The sequence below is a fragment of the Momordica charantia genome (genome assembly GCF_013281855.1).
Source record: "Momordica charantia cultivar OHB3-1 chromosome 8 unlocalized genomic scaffold, Mcharantia_2.0 BLBB01000008.1, whole genome shotgun sequence".
Lineage (NCBI taxonomy): Eukaryota > Viridiplantae > Streptophyta > Magnoliopsida > Cucurbitales > Cucurbitaceae > Momordica > Momordica charantia.
Window position 1 is genome coordinate 2,181,793 of NW_028275166.1, and position 17,814 is coordinate 2,199,606.

Consider the following 17,814-nt stretch of genomic DNA (forward strand, 5'->3'; position numbering starts at 1 on the left):
TTATTCCCATAAATAAAGGAGAATTAGAAAATGCACACTTATCCTCCAACATGGAAGCCACGTCATCTCTATCAGTATATTGAGCCATTCAAATGGCACAGCTCTATCTTCATTCATGAAGGCTAAGGTTTAAAACTTTAAACTCCCAATTCACATTATAATTTTTTTACAGTTACATTACAAATCACACAATGGTTTGAGTAGAGTTTCAAATCTATAACTCATTATAGAAAGGTATAGATGCTTAATTACTTTAACTAATTTTTTTTGGTCAAAGCCAACTATTAATCTTAAGAAAGAACAAAATAAAGACCAAAATAAATTTGACAATTGCACGCGTCAAAATTGAATTCAACCAACAAAATCTATCTAGACCTATCCAACCAAATATTTTTAATTTTATATTTTATCGAATCAAACAAGTGAACAACACATGTCTAAAGATGAAATTTAGTCAGTTTGATTTTTTATATAGAGCTGTAAATTCTAAATCAAACCCCATTTGTAATTACAATGTTGGAATTTGAAATAAGTGGTTGTTAAATTTTAGAATAAAAAATTATTTATCAAATTTTTTTAAAAGAATCACTTTTGAAGAAAGTGAATTAGTGGTGTGTAAAAATTAGATACCAAAAATGAAGTGAATATGAAGAACAAACCGGCCTGCCATGGATTCTCGAAGCAAAATAATTCAAAACGTGTAAAACAGGCCACAACGAGTGGAACTTGAAAATATATATATATTTTACTTTCGAGTTTCTAACTTTCGGCAAAAACCAAAAAATATTGGTTGATTTAATAAATATTTATATTATTTTAAAAGTTTCAATATTATCTTTTAACTTTTCATAAACATTTTAAACGAAAAAATTTGATTTTTCGACGAAATTTATATCGATTGACAATTAACCTATGAGTACGAAAAGACATAAAATACAAATATAAGTAATATTTTAAAAATGGGATCCTAACAAAATTAGGTAGGCAATAATTACCATGCTGTAACTTTTTGTTAAAAAAAAAATTAACTGCTTGAAACAAAAGGGGCGTAGATTTGAAAAAAGATGGAGATATTTCTTTTTTAACAATTTAACCCATTATTAAAAAGAAAAGAAAAGAAAAAAAGAAATAACAGTACAGCTAGAAACCATTCCCTTTTTTTCTATTTATTTTATATATCGAGAAACTGAAAGAAGAAAAAGGAAAAGGAAAATAAAAAAAAGGTGTGTATAAATAAGACTTCTCCAGTTCCCACCTCATCTCCTGGGTTGTTCCTTCGATCTCTGCTTCTCGTGATTTTGCGCTGCGCCTCTCTTCTTCCTCTGCTCTGCTTCTCAACGCCAACCGTTCGTTTCTCCTCTCTCCTCTCTCCTCTCTCATCTCTCATCCATTTTTTGTTGTTTCTCTTTCTATTCTAGATCCTCTCTCCTTCCCATTTCTTGCTCTGCATTTTCCCCCCTTCTCTCCGTCTTCCTTCTCGTCCGATTTCTCAAGCAGGGGAACGAACAACCATGAGGTTGAAGGAGGATTTGCCAAATTACGCCAACGAAGGGGGGGCTGAAATGGACCAATCCAGGTTTCCCCACCACAGGAACCTCGTTGTTGTTGGCTATGCTCTCACCTCCAAGAAGACCAAGAGCTTCATGAAACCCAAGCTCGAAAGATTAGCTAGGTACCAACCCCACCATCGCCTTTTCTTTTTTAACCCTAACTAATCGTTTTTATTATTTGGGTTTTTTGTTTTTGTTTCCCCGGAGGGAAGGGGCTGCCTGTTTTCCGACTGTTGATGAATATTCCTGGGCCGCTTACGTCCTTTTCGTTTGAGGGGGGAAAGAGGGAAAAATTAAAATAATCAACCCTTTTTTTTTTTTTTGTCTTCTGTGGAATATGAGGCTACAATTAAGATTGGGTTATGAAAATAAGACCAAATGAGCTCCATTACTCTAAGATTAATAAGTGATTGTGCTTAACCTTATAATTTGTTCCTGGGTAATGCAGGAATAAGGGGATTCTATTTGTTGCAATTGATCAGAACAGACCTCTGTCGGATCAGGGGCCGTTTGACATCGTCCTTCACAAGGTTAGTCTCTATTCCATCGAAGAATTTCCTCGAAAGAAATCTGATAATTTTGGTAGGAATACTATCTACGTCTTTGTCACAAAGTGGGGTTCATAATCCTTCTTCCACCAACATGTGGATTACTTGCATCCACTTATATATATATTTTTTTACGTTTTGTGGGTCCCAGTAGTTTGTACGATTGCTTATGGGTCTTCAAATCTTTCTGACAGCCCCTTTCTCTCTCTGTTTTTCTTACATACAGTTGTCTGGAAAAGAGTGGCGTCAGATTCTCGAGGTTGGTCCTCTATTGACTATTCAAATTTAGTTTCTGTTTGACTTCTTATTATTGTGTACAAATTACACTGGAACCTCCTGGAATGTAGTATCGTGTGCCTTACTTGTGTACTATGCGACATCTAATATCATATGGCTGTTGGAGTCGAATGATCACTGACATTGGCTAATCGGCTAACTAGTTTTGAATTATAAAGCTCATCCACATCTGGCGTAATGTGCAGACTGGTTCTCTTACGTATGAATCATGACTCAGTAGTTGAGGTTGAGGTTGAGGTCGAGGCCTTAAGGCTCCAACAAATGAGGATGTCTCCACTTCTTGCCACATGGCTGATTTCTTCAGGTTTTCTTGGAAATTTTTGCCAAAACAAAAAATGGCAACTTCTGATTTGCTTTAACTTTTATGGGTTCCACTCTCCACGGTATAAGGTTACCCATCTGAATATTAACATCAGATAGCTTCAGAGTTGCCTAACCGATTAATTTAAGATTTTTGTAGAACTTCCAATTATAGGATTAGGTTCTGTAAGTCACCTCCTCCTCCTTGTCGTTTATCTCAACTGTAAGCTTCCAGTAACTCACATGTTCTGGTCATATGATTTGTGAAAAAGGAAAAGATTGTGCCGGGTTATAGGTGCTGAACAATTCTCAGCTTCCTGAAAGTTTGAGGGTCTTCTAACTTCACCATCATTTTATTGGAAGATGCACGAGCTGTTGAACTTATCATCTGACAATTTAGTTGTGTCTGTTTGAAGAGTCTCATTTTGATACATCTCCAGATTTTCTCAATGAGTATAGCTAGGATGTCAAAAAGTTATTAAAATTTGTGGATCATGAATGTTATTTTTTTATTGATATCTCTAATTGTACTTTTTATGATTTATCCAAGTTTGACCGAAAATATGCAACCAGTTTAACTTGTCGTCTTCTATTTAATTATGCATGATGTGTTTGAAGGTCTCAAACTCATCCATTCCTAAATATTCACAAAGTATATAGCAAGGATGTCTAATGTCTGAAAATAACAAAAGTTTTAATTTTTATTCTATTTCTGAGTTATTGTGTTAACTTCAAATTCCTTTATTCCCATGATGAGTAACTAGAGACTTTTAAGCGATTGTGGGTTGTGAATGATGAATGTTATTTTAATTGATTCTGGTCAGATGATGGTTTGTGATTTAGCATTTAATTTTTTATATGTAGTTTGTATTTCTGGTCTACGTGAATCCATTCCTAGCATCTTTTGTTAATTACTACATATCATGTCTTTGGTAGATTCAGTATGTTATGTGTTTCAATCAAGTGAAACTACTTTTTTGATGTGTACCAAAGGAATGGAAGAATTATGTTGTTCTTTTGTTTTGCAGTAGCCATAAATTCATCTTTCTTGTGTTCTTGCATCCCGGCCTTTTTGGTGCCCATTAGACCATGATGTACTAAATTTCTGACATATTTCCTAACTCATAGACTCTAATTATTTTCTCTTACCCTCTTTGCATATGTTGTAGGAATATAGGCAAGCACATCCAGAAGTGACTGTTTTAGATCCTCCGGATGCGATACAGCATTTACACAATCGCCAGTCTATGCTTCAGGCAGTTGCTGACATGGAATTATCTGACTCCTATGGTAATTATTGAGAATATGTTTCTTGAGTCTCATATATATATGGGATATTACTCTCTGGAATGTACTGAAGGAAAATGGACTTTTTTTTGCTTCACAGGCAGAGTAGATGTTCCTAAACAATTAGTCATAATGAAAGATGCATCTTCCATTTCTGATGCAGTGGTGAATGACGGGCTAAAACTTCCTCTTGGTATGTATATCTACATGATAATGAACCTTATAGCTGACACCTTTTAGAAAATGTAAAGTGATCTCTGTTAGATATACTTTTATCTATTCTTCGATAGGAGTGGTTTACTACAGGCCGATGTATACTTCTTTCGGCTATGAAGAAATGTCATAAAGTGTCTAAAAAACTTTATTCTTATTTTTAATGCTCTCCAAGACTTGTTGTAACTAGTCAAAAATATATCCTGCGATTGTAACTCTTATTTACGCTTTATCCTTACATTTTTTCTTATATTGGTATCAGTTGCAAAACCATTGGTTGCTGATGGAAGTGAAAAGTCCCATGAATTATCTTTAGCTTATGACAATTACTCCCTCAAAAAGCTCGAGCCTCCTCTTGTCCTCCAGGAATTTGTCAACCATGGTGAGTAATATTAACCTTTATTCCCATCATTCCATGTTACAAACTTACATCCATAGTTTTGAGTCATGTAAATTTTATTTCTGAATTGCTATTACTCATGGTGCTAGGAGGTGTCATGTTTAAGGTTTTCATCGTTGGTGAAGCTATAAAGGTGGTCAGACGTTTTTCTTTACCAAATGTCAGCATGTGGGAGGTCTTGAAAAATGCTGGTATTTATCGTTTTCCAAGAGTTTCTCATGCTGCGGCATCTGCTGAAGATGCCGATCTGGATCCTTGTATTGCTGGTAAGTTATCAAATTTGAAGAATCGTCCTTTAACACCTTTGATCTGTTTTTCTTCTTCTCCCTTTTATTTCAAGAGATCAGGATCAGTTACTGTGTTCATGGTAAGTGTATTATGTGTGTGATAGAATACTTTAAAGGAAAGGTTTAAGGTGTGAACCCTAATCAATATCCAACGTTGGGACGCAAAATATCTTTTTGTTGGGAAAATCGCAATTTCTTAGTGTGACCTTTAACTTGGTGTTCACTTTCTCCTGTAGAACTTCCTCCACGACCTCTGTTAGAGAGACTAGCAAAGGAACTCAGGCGTAGACTGGTAGGCTTGCCCATTTTCCTCATCTTTCTTGTGGCAAATCATGTGCTGGGAAAAATAGATTGTGCTCATATGGTCCTGTTATCTCTGTTCTGTTCAGGGGCTTCGTTTATTCAACCTGGATATCATTCGAGAGTATGGGACTAGAGATCAGTTCTATGTCATCGATATCAACTACTTCCCTGGTATGTGATTATCTTTTATGAACATGAAATCAATTTTTCGTCAATCAGAATCCAAGTATTGTGCAGTTTTGCTATTCTGTCGCCCCCATAATTCTGCTTGTGATTTTAAAACTGGTTGTCATTTGTATAGGGTATGGGAAAATGCCGGAATATGAGCACATATTCACAGACTTCCTGTTGGGCCTGGTGCAGAGCAAGTACAAGAAGAGAACATCTTACTAGACAATTCTTTGATCCTCAAACGGTCACGGTCAGTACTCTCCAGAAAATATCAAACCTCTCGAATAAGCGCACAAGGGCAAGGCTTCCAAGCAGGTGCTTTACTTCTGGCAACTCATACAATCTTACTTGGCCAAGGGCGGCGGGGGAGAAGCCAAGTATAGGTGCGGTTTCGTATGAAATTGACTACCTGATTCTGTTCTTTGGTTTCTAGCCATTATCTAATGTTATTCTCGATCACAAAGTTGACGAGTTTGCGGTTGGAAGGTGTAAATATGCCTTTTTAACTTTGCATCAATTAGCCCAAAATCTGAACTAATTTTCTCTCCATCCCCTGCTGCTTCTGTTGGGAGTTACTAGAATGACTGTAAATATTTCCAAGGTAGAAAAGGGAAGTGTTAAAGGGTTGAATGTAAATTTTGTTTTAGAGGAATTAATTAACGTTATAACAGCTTTCTTCCTTCAAGGGTTATCGAAATATTTCAAATAGAAGATTCTACCCCATTTTCCTTCAATGCTCAATCGTTAAACTTAAGGTTCAGCCAAATGAATAAGACCCAACAGAGATCATGGAACTTTGTATTAACAGGTGATTTACATGAGCTTCTAGTTATACTGATGAACTCATGGCCAAGGCCAACCCAATTTCAAAGATCATCCCTTTGCTTGCTTCTCTGTGTTAAACTGATCAAACAAAGATCAAAACTCACTTTTTAATTATGATTCAAACACAAGGTGATCAAAATTACCAAGCTAGTAAATTGTAGAAGTTACTGATTGGGTTTGTTGAATATTTTTCCAGATCTAGAAATCTTGTAGTATACGAAAACCAGAACTGTCTGAAATCTTACCTGACACAACACTTCCTCGTTTTTCTTTACAATCCTCTCTCTCTCTCCCCCACTCCCTCTCTGTCATCATAACTCTCTCTCTTCTGAACTTTCAAAATCTCATTACCATTTACCCCATTTCCCTTTACAATTACCAAATCTCTGCAATTTTCCTCAAGCTGACGTCCCCTTTCTTACTGTCTTGGAAAACACAGAAATTAAAGCATTCCCAACAAAAAGTTCCCCAAAATACAGCGACAGGGAAGGGAGGTAGAAACTATGATTGGACAAGATGGTCATTTCCGGCTTTTGATCTGATCTTTATACAAGTTGGTGTTTTTATTCAAGAAAATTTTCAGAGAAGAAAGAAGGAACAAAAAAAATCATGGGTTGAAGATGAAGTTCCCACACTTGCATTTCCAGCTTATGGGTTTGTAATTAGAGGTCTCATCTTCACTAGAGAGAGCCATATCCTTGTTTGAAGCTCCTGCTGATGTTGCCGCTGCAGCAGGGAAATGGCTGCTTCTTTTTTTCCTTTGATTCTGTTGTGAGTCATGCAGTGCCACTGGTACTTGAATTGCCTCACAATGTCCGCCGCATTCCCTGCACCTTCTCCGGCAGCTCGGCGGCCGTGACCCTATTTGACTCCTAATCATCCCCACTTTCTCCGGCAGCTCCGGCCAGCTGCCTGCTGCCTCCACCTTCCTGCCCTCCATTAATGGAGTTGGAATTCCTCTGCCTGCATCATTCCAAGAACATGCAACTGATGAGAGTCAACAATCTATACTGGTTTTTCCCTCTCCAAATCCTATACCCTTAACTGGGAGAGATGTAATGTAATAGAATAAACAAAAGAAATTGAATGGCTTACCTTCAGCCATGGATATGACATCAACAAAGATGGAAACAGAGAGGAGGAGCAAGGAAATTGAAATGTGTTGTTTGTTTCTGTGCCAATTTTGAAGGCTGCCCATCTTTTCAGAGACTTGAAAAGGTAGAAAGAAGAGGAGTTCAAAGGTTAAAGAGTAAAGGTAAGTATGGAAGAAGAAGAAAGAAGAAGAAGAAGAAGTTGTTTAAATAAGGGGAAGATTTAAGAGAGAAGAATTTGTAGATTGAATTGGAAGGGTGGGGAGGGGGAGAATTTGGGTGAAGAGTGACAGAGAAAAAGTGTAGCAGAAAAATTGAAACTGTGAATCCTGAATATTATAAGTGTACCAAAAGAAAAGGGTATCAGCTGCAGTCAGCAGAGATTGAGTGCCCACTCTATAATTCAAAATCGACCCATCGTTCTTCTTCTTACCTCTTTCTCTCTCTCTGTAGTTCTCTTTTATGGAGGATGGAAGTTAAAAGCAAGCGAGTACAAGCAATAATCCAAAGAAGAAAGGGGAAGGACATCACCCTCGTTTAACGAGCCAACGTTCTGTTCTTTTACACGAGAAAGAAAATGAACTGACTCTACTGTTCCATTGCAGATAATTCAGAAGAGGGGGAAAAAAAGGCCAAAATTTACATTTTTGGAGAGTGGTGAAGAATATAAATCTCAAATCTCCAGCTGGGTCTCAATGCCTTTTCGTTTTCCTTCATTTTGTCTCCCATTCCCATTTTTCTTTTCTTTTTTTAGTGCATAGAATCTTGGGCAGTTCCACTTTTACACGCCAAATTATTTGGTCCCTCTCTCTTTCATTTTGTGAAAACAGTTTTAGATGATATCAGTTTCTCTTTTTTTTCTTTTTAGTTTGCTTTTTCCTTATACTTTGATTGATCATTGGTGATTATAGAGGAATCATTGGGATGAAAGTTTTGGTTGAGACGTAAACTCTTTTCTGAAGGTTCTGAACATGGCTTTGGCTGCAATGGAATGGAAAGCGACTTCTCTGCAATGGCCAAACTTCATTAGATGCCATTGGAGCCTCTTTTTCTTTCTTCTCAGCTCGTTAATGGCCTAATCATTTATCCACTTCCACAAACAACCTTGTTTAAGCCATGAATCTCTCTTGTGCACTTGTTTGTTCCTCAAAACTTGTCTGCCACTTCATATTTAATGAGAAGCTCTCTTTGTCTTAGGATTAACCTTTTGGTTGATTAGTGAATCATGAAGCTGGGAATGTTTTTTTCTTTCCTCTTGAAATTGGATCATGATGTAAAGGTAAAAAGGAGCTTTCAAATGCAGCAGACGAAACGTGCAGATTTGGGACTCGAAAAATGAACTCTTTTTCAGACAGTAAAAAAACAAAATTGAAAGAGATGTTTTCTTTTCATCTGTCTTAATCTCTGGAATTACATGCACACACTGCTTTCCCTGAAATCTGCATCAGAGTATATAATGGAACCTCTGTGCCATTCTTCCTCAATCCACAGGCTCTATTTTCCAACAATTGGGTTTTTTTTTTTTTCTCTCCTCATTTTGTTTTAAAGATGTTTTTTAAGGAAGGTGGTTAACTGATTTGTAAAAAATAAGGTACTTAATCTACTTTGGAGACTCCTGTGTTCTTTGAAGTGAAGACACTTGGGGCTAATATGTATGTGTCTAATACATATTGGATGATTGTCGTGCGGGTTTTTAGTGAATTGGAATTAGGAACCTTTTGATAATATTACTGTGTTCGTTTGATTTCAACTATAAGGTTTATGTTATAAATAAATTGCCTTGAGATTTGAGTTCTTGAGACAAATAACACGTTTCTTATCTCAATAGTTGAATACTCCACAAGTTGTGATGATTAATTCCACTTAAATGTTTTTGACATGCAACTCAAAGAGAGATGAAATTGCAAAGGTCCAAAAATATGTTGGCTAACTTAAAAAGGAAAAACTAAGAGGCTATATTCTTTTTTAGGAAAGAATAGACTTTTATTAAGAAGAAATAAGAACCTGATTCACCCCAATGACCAGCCAATCAAGGATACAAGAAAACCAACATGCACTTTCCTCTAATTCGAAAGCCCTGCGAGCAAGATAGTGGACACAAAAACCGATATTTGTCAAACATTCTAATGACAATATTTTAGATAGCCCTAGCCCTCCCAACTAAAGGTGTCTTTGGGAGTGACTGTATAATTAGTGATTTTGAAATCAGTTTAAAGTGACTTTAAGTTTTTCTGAAATCAATTTTTTAATTTACTAAATATGATCAATGGATAGGGACGTGATTTTGACAATGACAAAAGTAATTTTGACCATGCCAAAATCATTCCCAAACATATCTTAAATCCTAGATGGCCGCATTAAAAACTATAGCAAAAGATAGAAATACCCCTAATATAAGTTCAAGAAAGGGTAAAATTAGGAAGCAACAAAATTACATAAAAAAACTCTTAAATAAAGATGTATTATAATTTGAAGTGTCCTCAAGTCATATTACATCGAGTGTTGAATACTAGTTAAGTACTGGTGGTACTTGTTAAGAATTACAGTCGAGTAAATTGTACAAATCAAGGTTTTACCGTACTGTAATTAGTCTAAGGAGCATAAACACTTTAATTACTTAATTAATCACTTGTTTGCCATAATAGACATGTGTCAAATACCTATTAGTCAAATAGACCATGTGTATTGGATACTTGTTTAATACACGTTTTTTTCTAATTTATTACTATTATTATTTTGAGATAAACCATGGACGCTTGTGTTGAGAAAGATTGTCCAAAAATTTGTTAATCAAAACATTTTTTTACTAAAACTGTTATTTTATTTTGGTTATTGAAGTCTAATATTGTTCCATATTGATCCTTCTACTTTTAAAATATTATTTTGAATATTCGTCTCTAGGATTTTAGGATGTCTTTATTTTAGTTTTTAACATTTTTCAGAAGTATCTGCTTTGGTATTTGTTGTTATTTTACCATCTAATATATATATATAAAGAGGACTATGGTGAGAAAGAAGCAAGTTTAATTGCAACCTCCCTCCTCACCAGTTACCATCGTTGATGGCCTCGCTATTCTCCCCTTGTCGTTGTGCTTAATCCATCAAGAACGAATAATGATGAAAGAATGAACAAAGGATCTAAAATCTTCATTCTTATATATGGAAGTTTCGCACTGTAAATATCTACACAAATTTCAAATGAAGTTGTTTTAGATATGAGAATGAACGAAAGTTCATATTTCGTTGTTCATTCTCTTACTTTGATAGATTGGTAATGGTGACAACGATTACTTGCCTGAAGGGAGGTATTAGTAACGATAACGATTTGTTGAGATAGGACAACCCATTTTCTAATCATCAACAAAATAATATTAAAAATAATATGTTTCGTCGTACAAACGCGACTTAACTACCTATCATCTTTCTTGTTAGTTATCTAAGAGTCAAATAAGTTCATAAACAATTTCAAAATCGTCCTCCAAATCTCGTAATCAAAGTGTGCATTTTGAAAACCAAAAGACCAAACAAACGTTAAATGTAATACTCAAAACCAAAATATATATATATATATATATATATATATATATTCTCATATTTTCTATGAATACCAAAATGCTAACAAAATAATAAAATAAATATATCGACAACACATGAACAAATACAAGTATCATAACAACTATTTACAACTCATTTAGGATATGCCAACTTTTTCTTCTTAAGCCCAAACAATTTCTACGAACATATAGAATATCTGCAGTTGTTGTATTTTTAGTACATATTTGCAATTGTTTATGATTTTTCGTTAACATTGATATATTTTATGGTCGTAAATCTAAGAGTTCCATATTTTCAGCAAATATTAATATTTTGGTTAAATTCTTCCACGAGTTTTTAATAAATTTTTAAACTTTTGTTATATTGTCAATCCACCTAAAAAAAATTATCAATAATTCCTTAAACTTAGTAGTTTAAATTTTCAGGTTTCTAATATATTACCTACTCTTTAAAATTTATAAACTTATTTAACTTTTTTTAAATATAAAAAGATTAATTAGATGCAAAATTAAAAGTTGTTTTAGAGTTCAAACAACTACTAAACATAAAAAGTTTATTAATCTATTCTACATTATCTCTTAAAATTTAGAGACATATTAGACACAAACTCGAAATTTCGAAGATTAAACTTGTAAACTAACTCAACATAATTCTATCTTCATGCCCATTCGAGCAAGGTTTAGCAAATAAAACTCGAACTTCATGTAAACTTGAACATAGTTTAGTAGACAAAATTCCACTTTCATGGGTAGTTTAATGGATAAGATACATGGTAGCAAGCATTCGATCCCCAATTCTTATCCATTAATATTCTCAAACTTACATAAAGTTTTGTATTAAAAAAAAAAACTTAAAAGAAAAAAAGTCAAACAAAAAACAACTGAGTCAGGCCTCATTTGGGAATTGGGATTCAACTGAGACCCGGACCCGATCCGGGAAAAGAACCCCTTCGAACTGGCTGATATTTTTGAAGGCGATATTTTTGAATTGCTTGGTCTGGTTGAGGTGCGAAGAAGAGAAAAACTTGTTGAATTTTTTCCCCCATTTTATTTCTTTTCCGAACTCTCAAAAAGGGGATTAAGAATTGGTGGTAGAGAGTTTGTAGTTTCGTCGTCCACATTTTCACTCATCAGATTGCATGAGTAATTACTTCTTCACCACCCAGCTTCCGCCCCTCCCTGGCTCCGATTTTCACGATGGGAACAAGTTTCAGGCCAAATCTCAAGTGGGCTTTCCAAATGCAGACTCATTCCCGCAACTGCTCCCCTTCCAAGTTTTATCCACATGCCTGTAAGTTAGCTATTACTAAGATGCCCAAATTGAGAACAATGTCGATTTGATATCTGGGTTTATGATTTTTTTTTTGTGAAATGTTTGTCGATTGATATCTGGGTTTATGATTTTTTTGTGAAATTTTTGATGTATTAGTTTGGAGCTTGTTTCTCTTGACGTGTGATGATGCAGTTCAGCAAGCTCTCAATTATTTTCAGCTTACGCTGTTCTTCTACTTGTTATCAATAGTGAGACTTTTTTTTTTCTTATTGCTCTGTGATCATCTAAATCATTTGAAGAATAAAATTTTCGGGGCTTTCTCGGAAATTTTGTATAGGAGATGGTGAACTTAACCCACTAAAAGTTTACTCCCGAACAATTACATATTTCTGACTCTGAGACACCATAGGTGCACATAATCAGAGTATGTCTTGTCACATAGATGAATAACGGTCTCTGTGGAGATTTATAAAGTAACACTTTCACGAATTTAAACTTGTTTTATATATTTTGGGATTGGTAGGTCTGAAAGTTTTCCATGGGAACTACTGACTGCAACTGAATCTTTTTACGGCTGATTAGTCTTTGATAACTTCGTTTGTCTATCAATTAAGTTGATCTTGGACCTGTCTTTAATTTCTTTCTTCCTGCTTGGATAACCAATGCTTGGATGCGAGTGGGAAAGGGCCTCATTACTTCACATATTTTAATTAAATCATTCTTTAAGGTTGTATTATGATTATTGGTGTTCCGGGTTATAGTGGGGCAAAGCTCCAACTCCTATTTATCCAAAAAAGAAGAAAAAAATATATATAATTATTGGTGTTGGAATGCATTGTTAACTAAGTTAGTTTCGAACGTACCAGTCGTAGTCTCTAATTCTGTTTAGTTCTACATTTTAAAACAGCTAAAGGCAGGGAAGCTTCTTTCAATTCGGCAAGACTTTCCTTCTTCTCTGCTATTTGTGAGGAAGGGGAATCTAGCTCTAGAGAAACCTTGAAAACATACACTTGCTTGTCTGAAGCTCCGCAAACCTCAGCTGATGATCTGTTAGATTTGGATGAGATAGAGGTTAGCCCTTTGCTATGAACTTCACTCAACACCCACAGTTTCTTGCACTTGGTGGGATGTATCTTATATGTTATTGTGGGTCATTGCTCTTGTCTTTCAGATAAACAGTAGAGCAAGACCACTCAGTCATTTTCATTACGGGATAAAAAATACTGGGCCATCCAAGATAGAGGACAATTTTTCTTCCTGTACAAGCTTGCCTACTGGCAAGGCGTCACATTTTGGTATGTTAATGGAAAACCTTGATGTTTTGGAGGAAGCTTTTACTGAATCAGGCATGCTAAGCTTGGAAAGAGACATTGTGCTGCAACTAACAAAACTTGGAGCTTTGGAGTTTTTTAATACCTGTCTATCTAGGACTCTTAAAACCTCAACCTCAAGTTTTCTGGATTTGTCAGACTTACCCATTGAGGATGGTGGAGGTCATAATGTTAACCAGAAAACTGACCGCCAGAATGATGACATCATAGTTTACTCTGGGAAAAAAGTAGGAAGAAGATCAATAAAAGAAAGAGCACGGGATAAGGCTGATAAGGTTGCTTCCCAGCCGCCAGCAACAGGAGCTGCTAAAGAAAAATTTCATAACTCAGCTAGATTTCCAAGAAAAAGAGTGTTTAATTCTAGAAGAAGAAGACTGATGGTTGCGCGAAATGAAGCTGAAATGTCCACAGGGGTTAAGGTTGATTCATCTTTGATATTCACACAACCTCTTCTTTTCAATACTCATTAGGCTAAGCTTGTCTGATTGCAGGTAGTTGCAAATTTAGAAAGAATTAGAGAAACTTTAGAAAAGGAATCTGAAAAAAGAGCAAGTATGAGTTGCTGGGCTGATGCTGCTGGCATTGATATAAAGGACCTGCATAAACAGTTGCAATTTGGTTGGTTCTGCCAGAATGAGCTTTTAAGGAGCACTAATTCATTAGTTCTATTTCTTGCAAAGAAATATCGGTGCACGGGGTTACCAATGGAGGACTTAGTTCAGGTCTTTTCAATACTATTCTTTGAGAAACCTTATTTCTTTGAGTCTCAGTGTTTGTGTATATGTTTTTTTTTTTTTTTTGATTGTTGTGTTTTGGACAGAGAATATATAACATTTCTTCCCTTGTTTAATCCTTAATAATACAAGATCAATTTCCAATGCTAACATGAACTGACTTAGCTTAGTGGTTAAGCCACCTTGCTCATTCCTTAGAGGTTGGAGGTTCAATCACCCACCCCCGTCGTTTGTTGTACTAAAAATAAAAAAAAAAATAAAAATTATCTATCTCAAGTGACAATTTTATCTGGTAGTGAAACACAATTTCTAGGACTATCTAATTCTCAATGGAGTGTTCATGTCAGCATTGTGTCAACTGTTAGAAGCAGTTCTGGTTTAACCAATCACCAAAGAGATGAAAAGCAGATGATGAATTTTTCAGCTTACCATAAACTTTGCAAAAAATAAGACAAGGATCACATTGCATTATTAATTATTTTGTCAAATTGATGCTTAACAAGGAATTTGATGTCAACATATGAATATGTTCTCCAAGTAGGGAAAATGCAAGAGGATATGCATCTTGATGTTTATATTCTCATATATGCAGGCAGGAGCCATTGGTGTTCTGCAAGGTGTGGAAAGATTTGACCCTAAAAGGGGTTTTAGATTCTCGACCTATATCCAATACTGGATAAGGAAATCAATGTCAAGAGTTGTGGCGCGAAACTCAAGGGGAATTCAAATTCCAGTATGACTATTTTTTTCACCAGGACGCTCTTTTTCATAAAATTTTTCATATTCATGTAGAACTGACCCATCTTTATAATTCTTTGTAGTGGTCATTAACCAAGGCAATAAATCAGATACAGAAAGCTCGAAAAGCCTTGAACAATGGCAGTAGAAGATATTCGGATGACGATATAGCAAAGGCTACTGGTCTACCTTTGGCCAAGGTTAGGGTTGCTAGCAACTGTTTGAAAGTTGTGGGTTCTGTTGATCAGAAGATGGGTGATGGACTAAATATGAAATATATGGTATGACTCTCTCTCTCTGTCTCTCGCTTTGTCTTCCATACACGGATATCCTTTGCTCCCCTTCTTCTTTGAACTTCAAGACAAATCTGGGCCATTTGTTGTTTATTTTGTCTTTTTCCCTTCTCATATTGATTAGTGGAGGGCTAGAATTCTGCTTTCTGAACTCTGAAGTTAGTTCATCTAAAGTTTATATATCAGTTTCAAAATTGGCAAACTCCAACTGGTGAATTTAAGCTAGTTTAAGAGGAGCAAGTTAAAAATATTCCGACCTTACTACCAACGTGAGAAGAGGATAGCTCAGTTTGATACCTACTCCATCCCTTGAGGTCAGATGTTCAAACCCCCTGCCCCCAATTTGTTGTACTAAAAAAAGTCTTGACCTTACGACTTTACTTTCTACCGTAGGAGAAAAAATATTGAGAAAGATTGTGCCTTACAGATCACAGGTTTAAGGTTACAAATAACAAATGTCTATGAGAATTAATTTTCAATACGTCATGTTCTTTAAACATGTTATGACTTATGATGCAGGAATTTACAGCAGATACGTCAATACAAAGCCCAGAAGAAACCGTGAAGCAGAAACTAATGAAGAAAGACATCTTTAATCTTCTTGAAGGCTTGGAGCCAAGGGAGAGGCAGGTCCTGGCACTGCGATATGGACTTCAGGATTTCCAACCCAAGTCACTTGAGGAAATTGGGAAACTTTTGCACGTAAGCAAGGAGTGGGTTCGAAAAATCGAAAAGAAAGCCATGACAAAGCTGAAAAATGAAGAGACTACGGGGAATTTGTGCCATTATTTGGATTGATATACTTCTTTCAGCATGAGAAACTCCAGTATTTTCTAAACTTGCAGAAGGCCAAGGAAGCCTAGGTTCAAACTGCTCTTTCATGCCATACTAACAAAGTTAGTCACAAGAAAACACGATGATGGTCCAAACGAGATATCTCGTTCCTCGACGACTCTCACTGAGTAAAGAATTCTGTACAGTTCCATACATGATGCATTACATGCCAGCCTCTGTACTGCTGAAACATCGACCCATCTGCTCACTGGTTCGTGTTTTTTTGATGTAAAATCTGATGTTCTATATTCCCATCATGCATTGATGAGGCTTTAGATAAAGATTGTTATCCTAGGTATGGCCAAACCTTCCATGTATATGTATATGCATATAGCAATTTTAAACCTATAGCTCCACATATATGACAATATTTCATATGCAGGGCAATCCATGCCACTTTGTAGAGGTGTATATCTGGAGGAGCATAGTTGATTTTATCAATACAGATTTTCTTTTGGCTTTGTGTTCACATGTGAATTCAGACCAAGTTCATGCTTTTGTTTTCATTTCTTTATTGAGAAGAAACTTGAGGGGTTATACAATACTTTTCTTTATTGAGAAGAAATGGACAAAAGAAACAGTGAATTGAAGAGAGAGGAATCTGTTTTGTTTGACAACTTTGGTAAAAGCATACTTTTGCTCAAGTCATAATTGAATGCTATAATTTATTGTCATCAACGGTCTTTCTTGGCGAATGGGGAAAGCTAACACCAATTTAGATTGAAGATGCCAATTTGTATACTACATTCTAAAGATAAAACAAGAATTTTAAACATATCCATATCCAAAAGCAATGAATTTTCTATTAGTTTTAATATGATATTTCCCCGAAACATAGAATATGACGATAGCTATTCTAACTAAGTGTCAAAAGCGTGCCACGTCAAACTTTAAAGGGTACTTGGATTGTTGGTTTGGTTTAAGATGTCGAACTAATTTTGTCTCATAAATATATTAAGCTTGATTTTGTTATTAAACTCGTGTTTTATACACTCACACCACCAAGACAGGTTTAATTAAACTTTAAACCGTTCACTATAACTCAACCTAAATAGTTTAGTGTTTAATGACGAACCCGCACCCCAAATATGTACGGAAATAATATATAATTTTAACTAAAAATTTAAAAAAATATCCAAAAAAATTATTTGTTGTTGTATTTTACAACCCATGTGTGGAGGTAAGCTAGCAATATTGTTGTCTTTCCAAAATTTACACACGTCTACTCGCTTTCACTGCCTGCGCGACTGTCAATCAACGATCACCGCCAATTCTCTCGCAAAAGTCACCGGGTCGCCCATCAAGTTCGCTCACAGACCATTCACGTATCGCCATTCCGTTGAAAAAAGTCAATGACATTGACCACGGACCTAGCTGTCTCATTTTTAGTGGGCGGTCACGGAATTCCGTCCTCGCCTGGAACATCTAATTACAGCCCTTCCCGTAATGAACATCTCGTCGTCTGAACCTCACCACGCGACACCACCGCGCTTGAGAAACACTCGCGAATTTTTTCGGAGCAGAAAACGACCGAAAGCGATGGTTCCACTGCACGACGCCGTTTTACGAATTACGAATTGGGCGAGTGGTTTTAACGCGCTTAGGACAGGGTAGGGTTAATTATTATTTAATGATGAAGGTGACAAAGTATCACGATTAACCTCCACACGTGCCAGCTCCCGCGCGGGAAAAGAATAAAAAGTCAAAAAAGAAAGTTGACTATAGAGCATAACCAATGAAAGAGTGACACGTGGGCGAGCTCATTGAATTGAAGCCGCTTTAAAA

The 17,814-nt window shown here is 35.8% G+C and overlaps 3 protein-coding genes across 5 annotated transcripts; 2 read left to right on the forward strand and 1 right to left on the reverse strand.

Annotated features, from left to right (window-relative positions):
- The first annotated feature begins 1,231 nt into the window (after positions 1-1,231).
- On the forward strand, positions 1,232-6,090 carry LOC111004909 (inositol-tetrakisphosphate 1-kinase 3). Its single transcript, XM_022276180.2, has 10 exons — positions 1,232-1,672; positions 1,999-2,080; positions 2,325-2,357; positions 3,865-3,985; positions 4,083-4,175; positions 4,458-4,577; positions 4,685-4,861; positions 5,119-5,174; positions 5,272-5,356; positions 5,487-6,090. Exons 1-10 carry the CDS (start codon positions 1,512-1,514, stop codon positions 5,576-5,578), a joined length of 1,020 nt encoding a protein of 339 aa, XP_022131872.1. The 5' UTR covers positions 1,232-1,511; the 3' UTR covers positions 5,579-6,090.
- A 221-nt stretch (positions 6,091-6,311) lies between these two features.
- LOC111004910 (EPIDERMAL PATTERNING FACTOR-like protein 2) lies at positions 6,312-9,066 on the reverse strand. 2 transcript variants are annotated; one of them, XM_022276184.2, is made up of 3 exons: positions 7,706-9,066; positions 7,277-7,390; positions 6,312-7,144 (listed from the first exon to the last, which is right to left on the reverse strand). In XM_022276184.2, exons 2-3 carry the CDS (start codon positions 7,377-7,379, stop codon positions 6,789-6,791), a joined length of 459 nt encoding a protein of 152 aa, XP_022131876.1. In that variant the 5' UTR covers positions 7,380-7,390; positions 7,706-9,066; the 3' UTR covers positions 6,312-6,788. The 2 variants fall into 2 exon arrangements, with proteins under 2 accessions (XP_022131876.1, XP_087983894.1); XM_088127768.1 differs by having other exon boundaries at positions 7,621-9,064.
- A 2,676-nt stretch (positions 9,067-11,742) lies between these two features.
- SIGC (RNApolymerase sigma-subunit C) lies at positions 11,743-16,498 on the forward strand. 2 transcript variants are annotated; one of them, XM_022276129.2, is made up of 8 exons: positions 11,743-12,117; positions 13,007-13,170; positions 13,271-13,394; positions 13,569-13,849; positions 13,922-14,152; positions 14,757-14,897; positions 14,986-15,183; positions 15,715-16,498. In XM_022276129.2, the coding sequence occupies exons 1-8, from the start codon at positions 12,024-12,026 to the stop codon at positions 15,991-15,993; spliced, it is 1,512 nt and encodes a 503-aa protein (XP_022131821.1). In that variant the 5' UTR covers positions 11,743-12,023; the 3' UTR covers positions 15,994-16,498. The 2 variants fall into 2 exon arrangements, with proteins under 2 accessions (XP_022131821.1, XP_022131819.1); XM_022276127.2 differs by having other exon boundaries at positions 13,271-13,849.
- Positions 16,499-17,814: the final 1,316 nt, after the last annotated feature.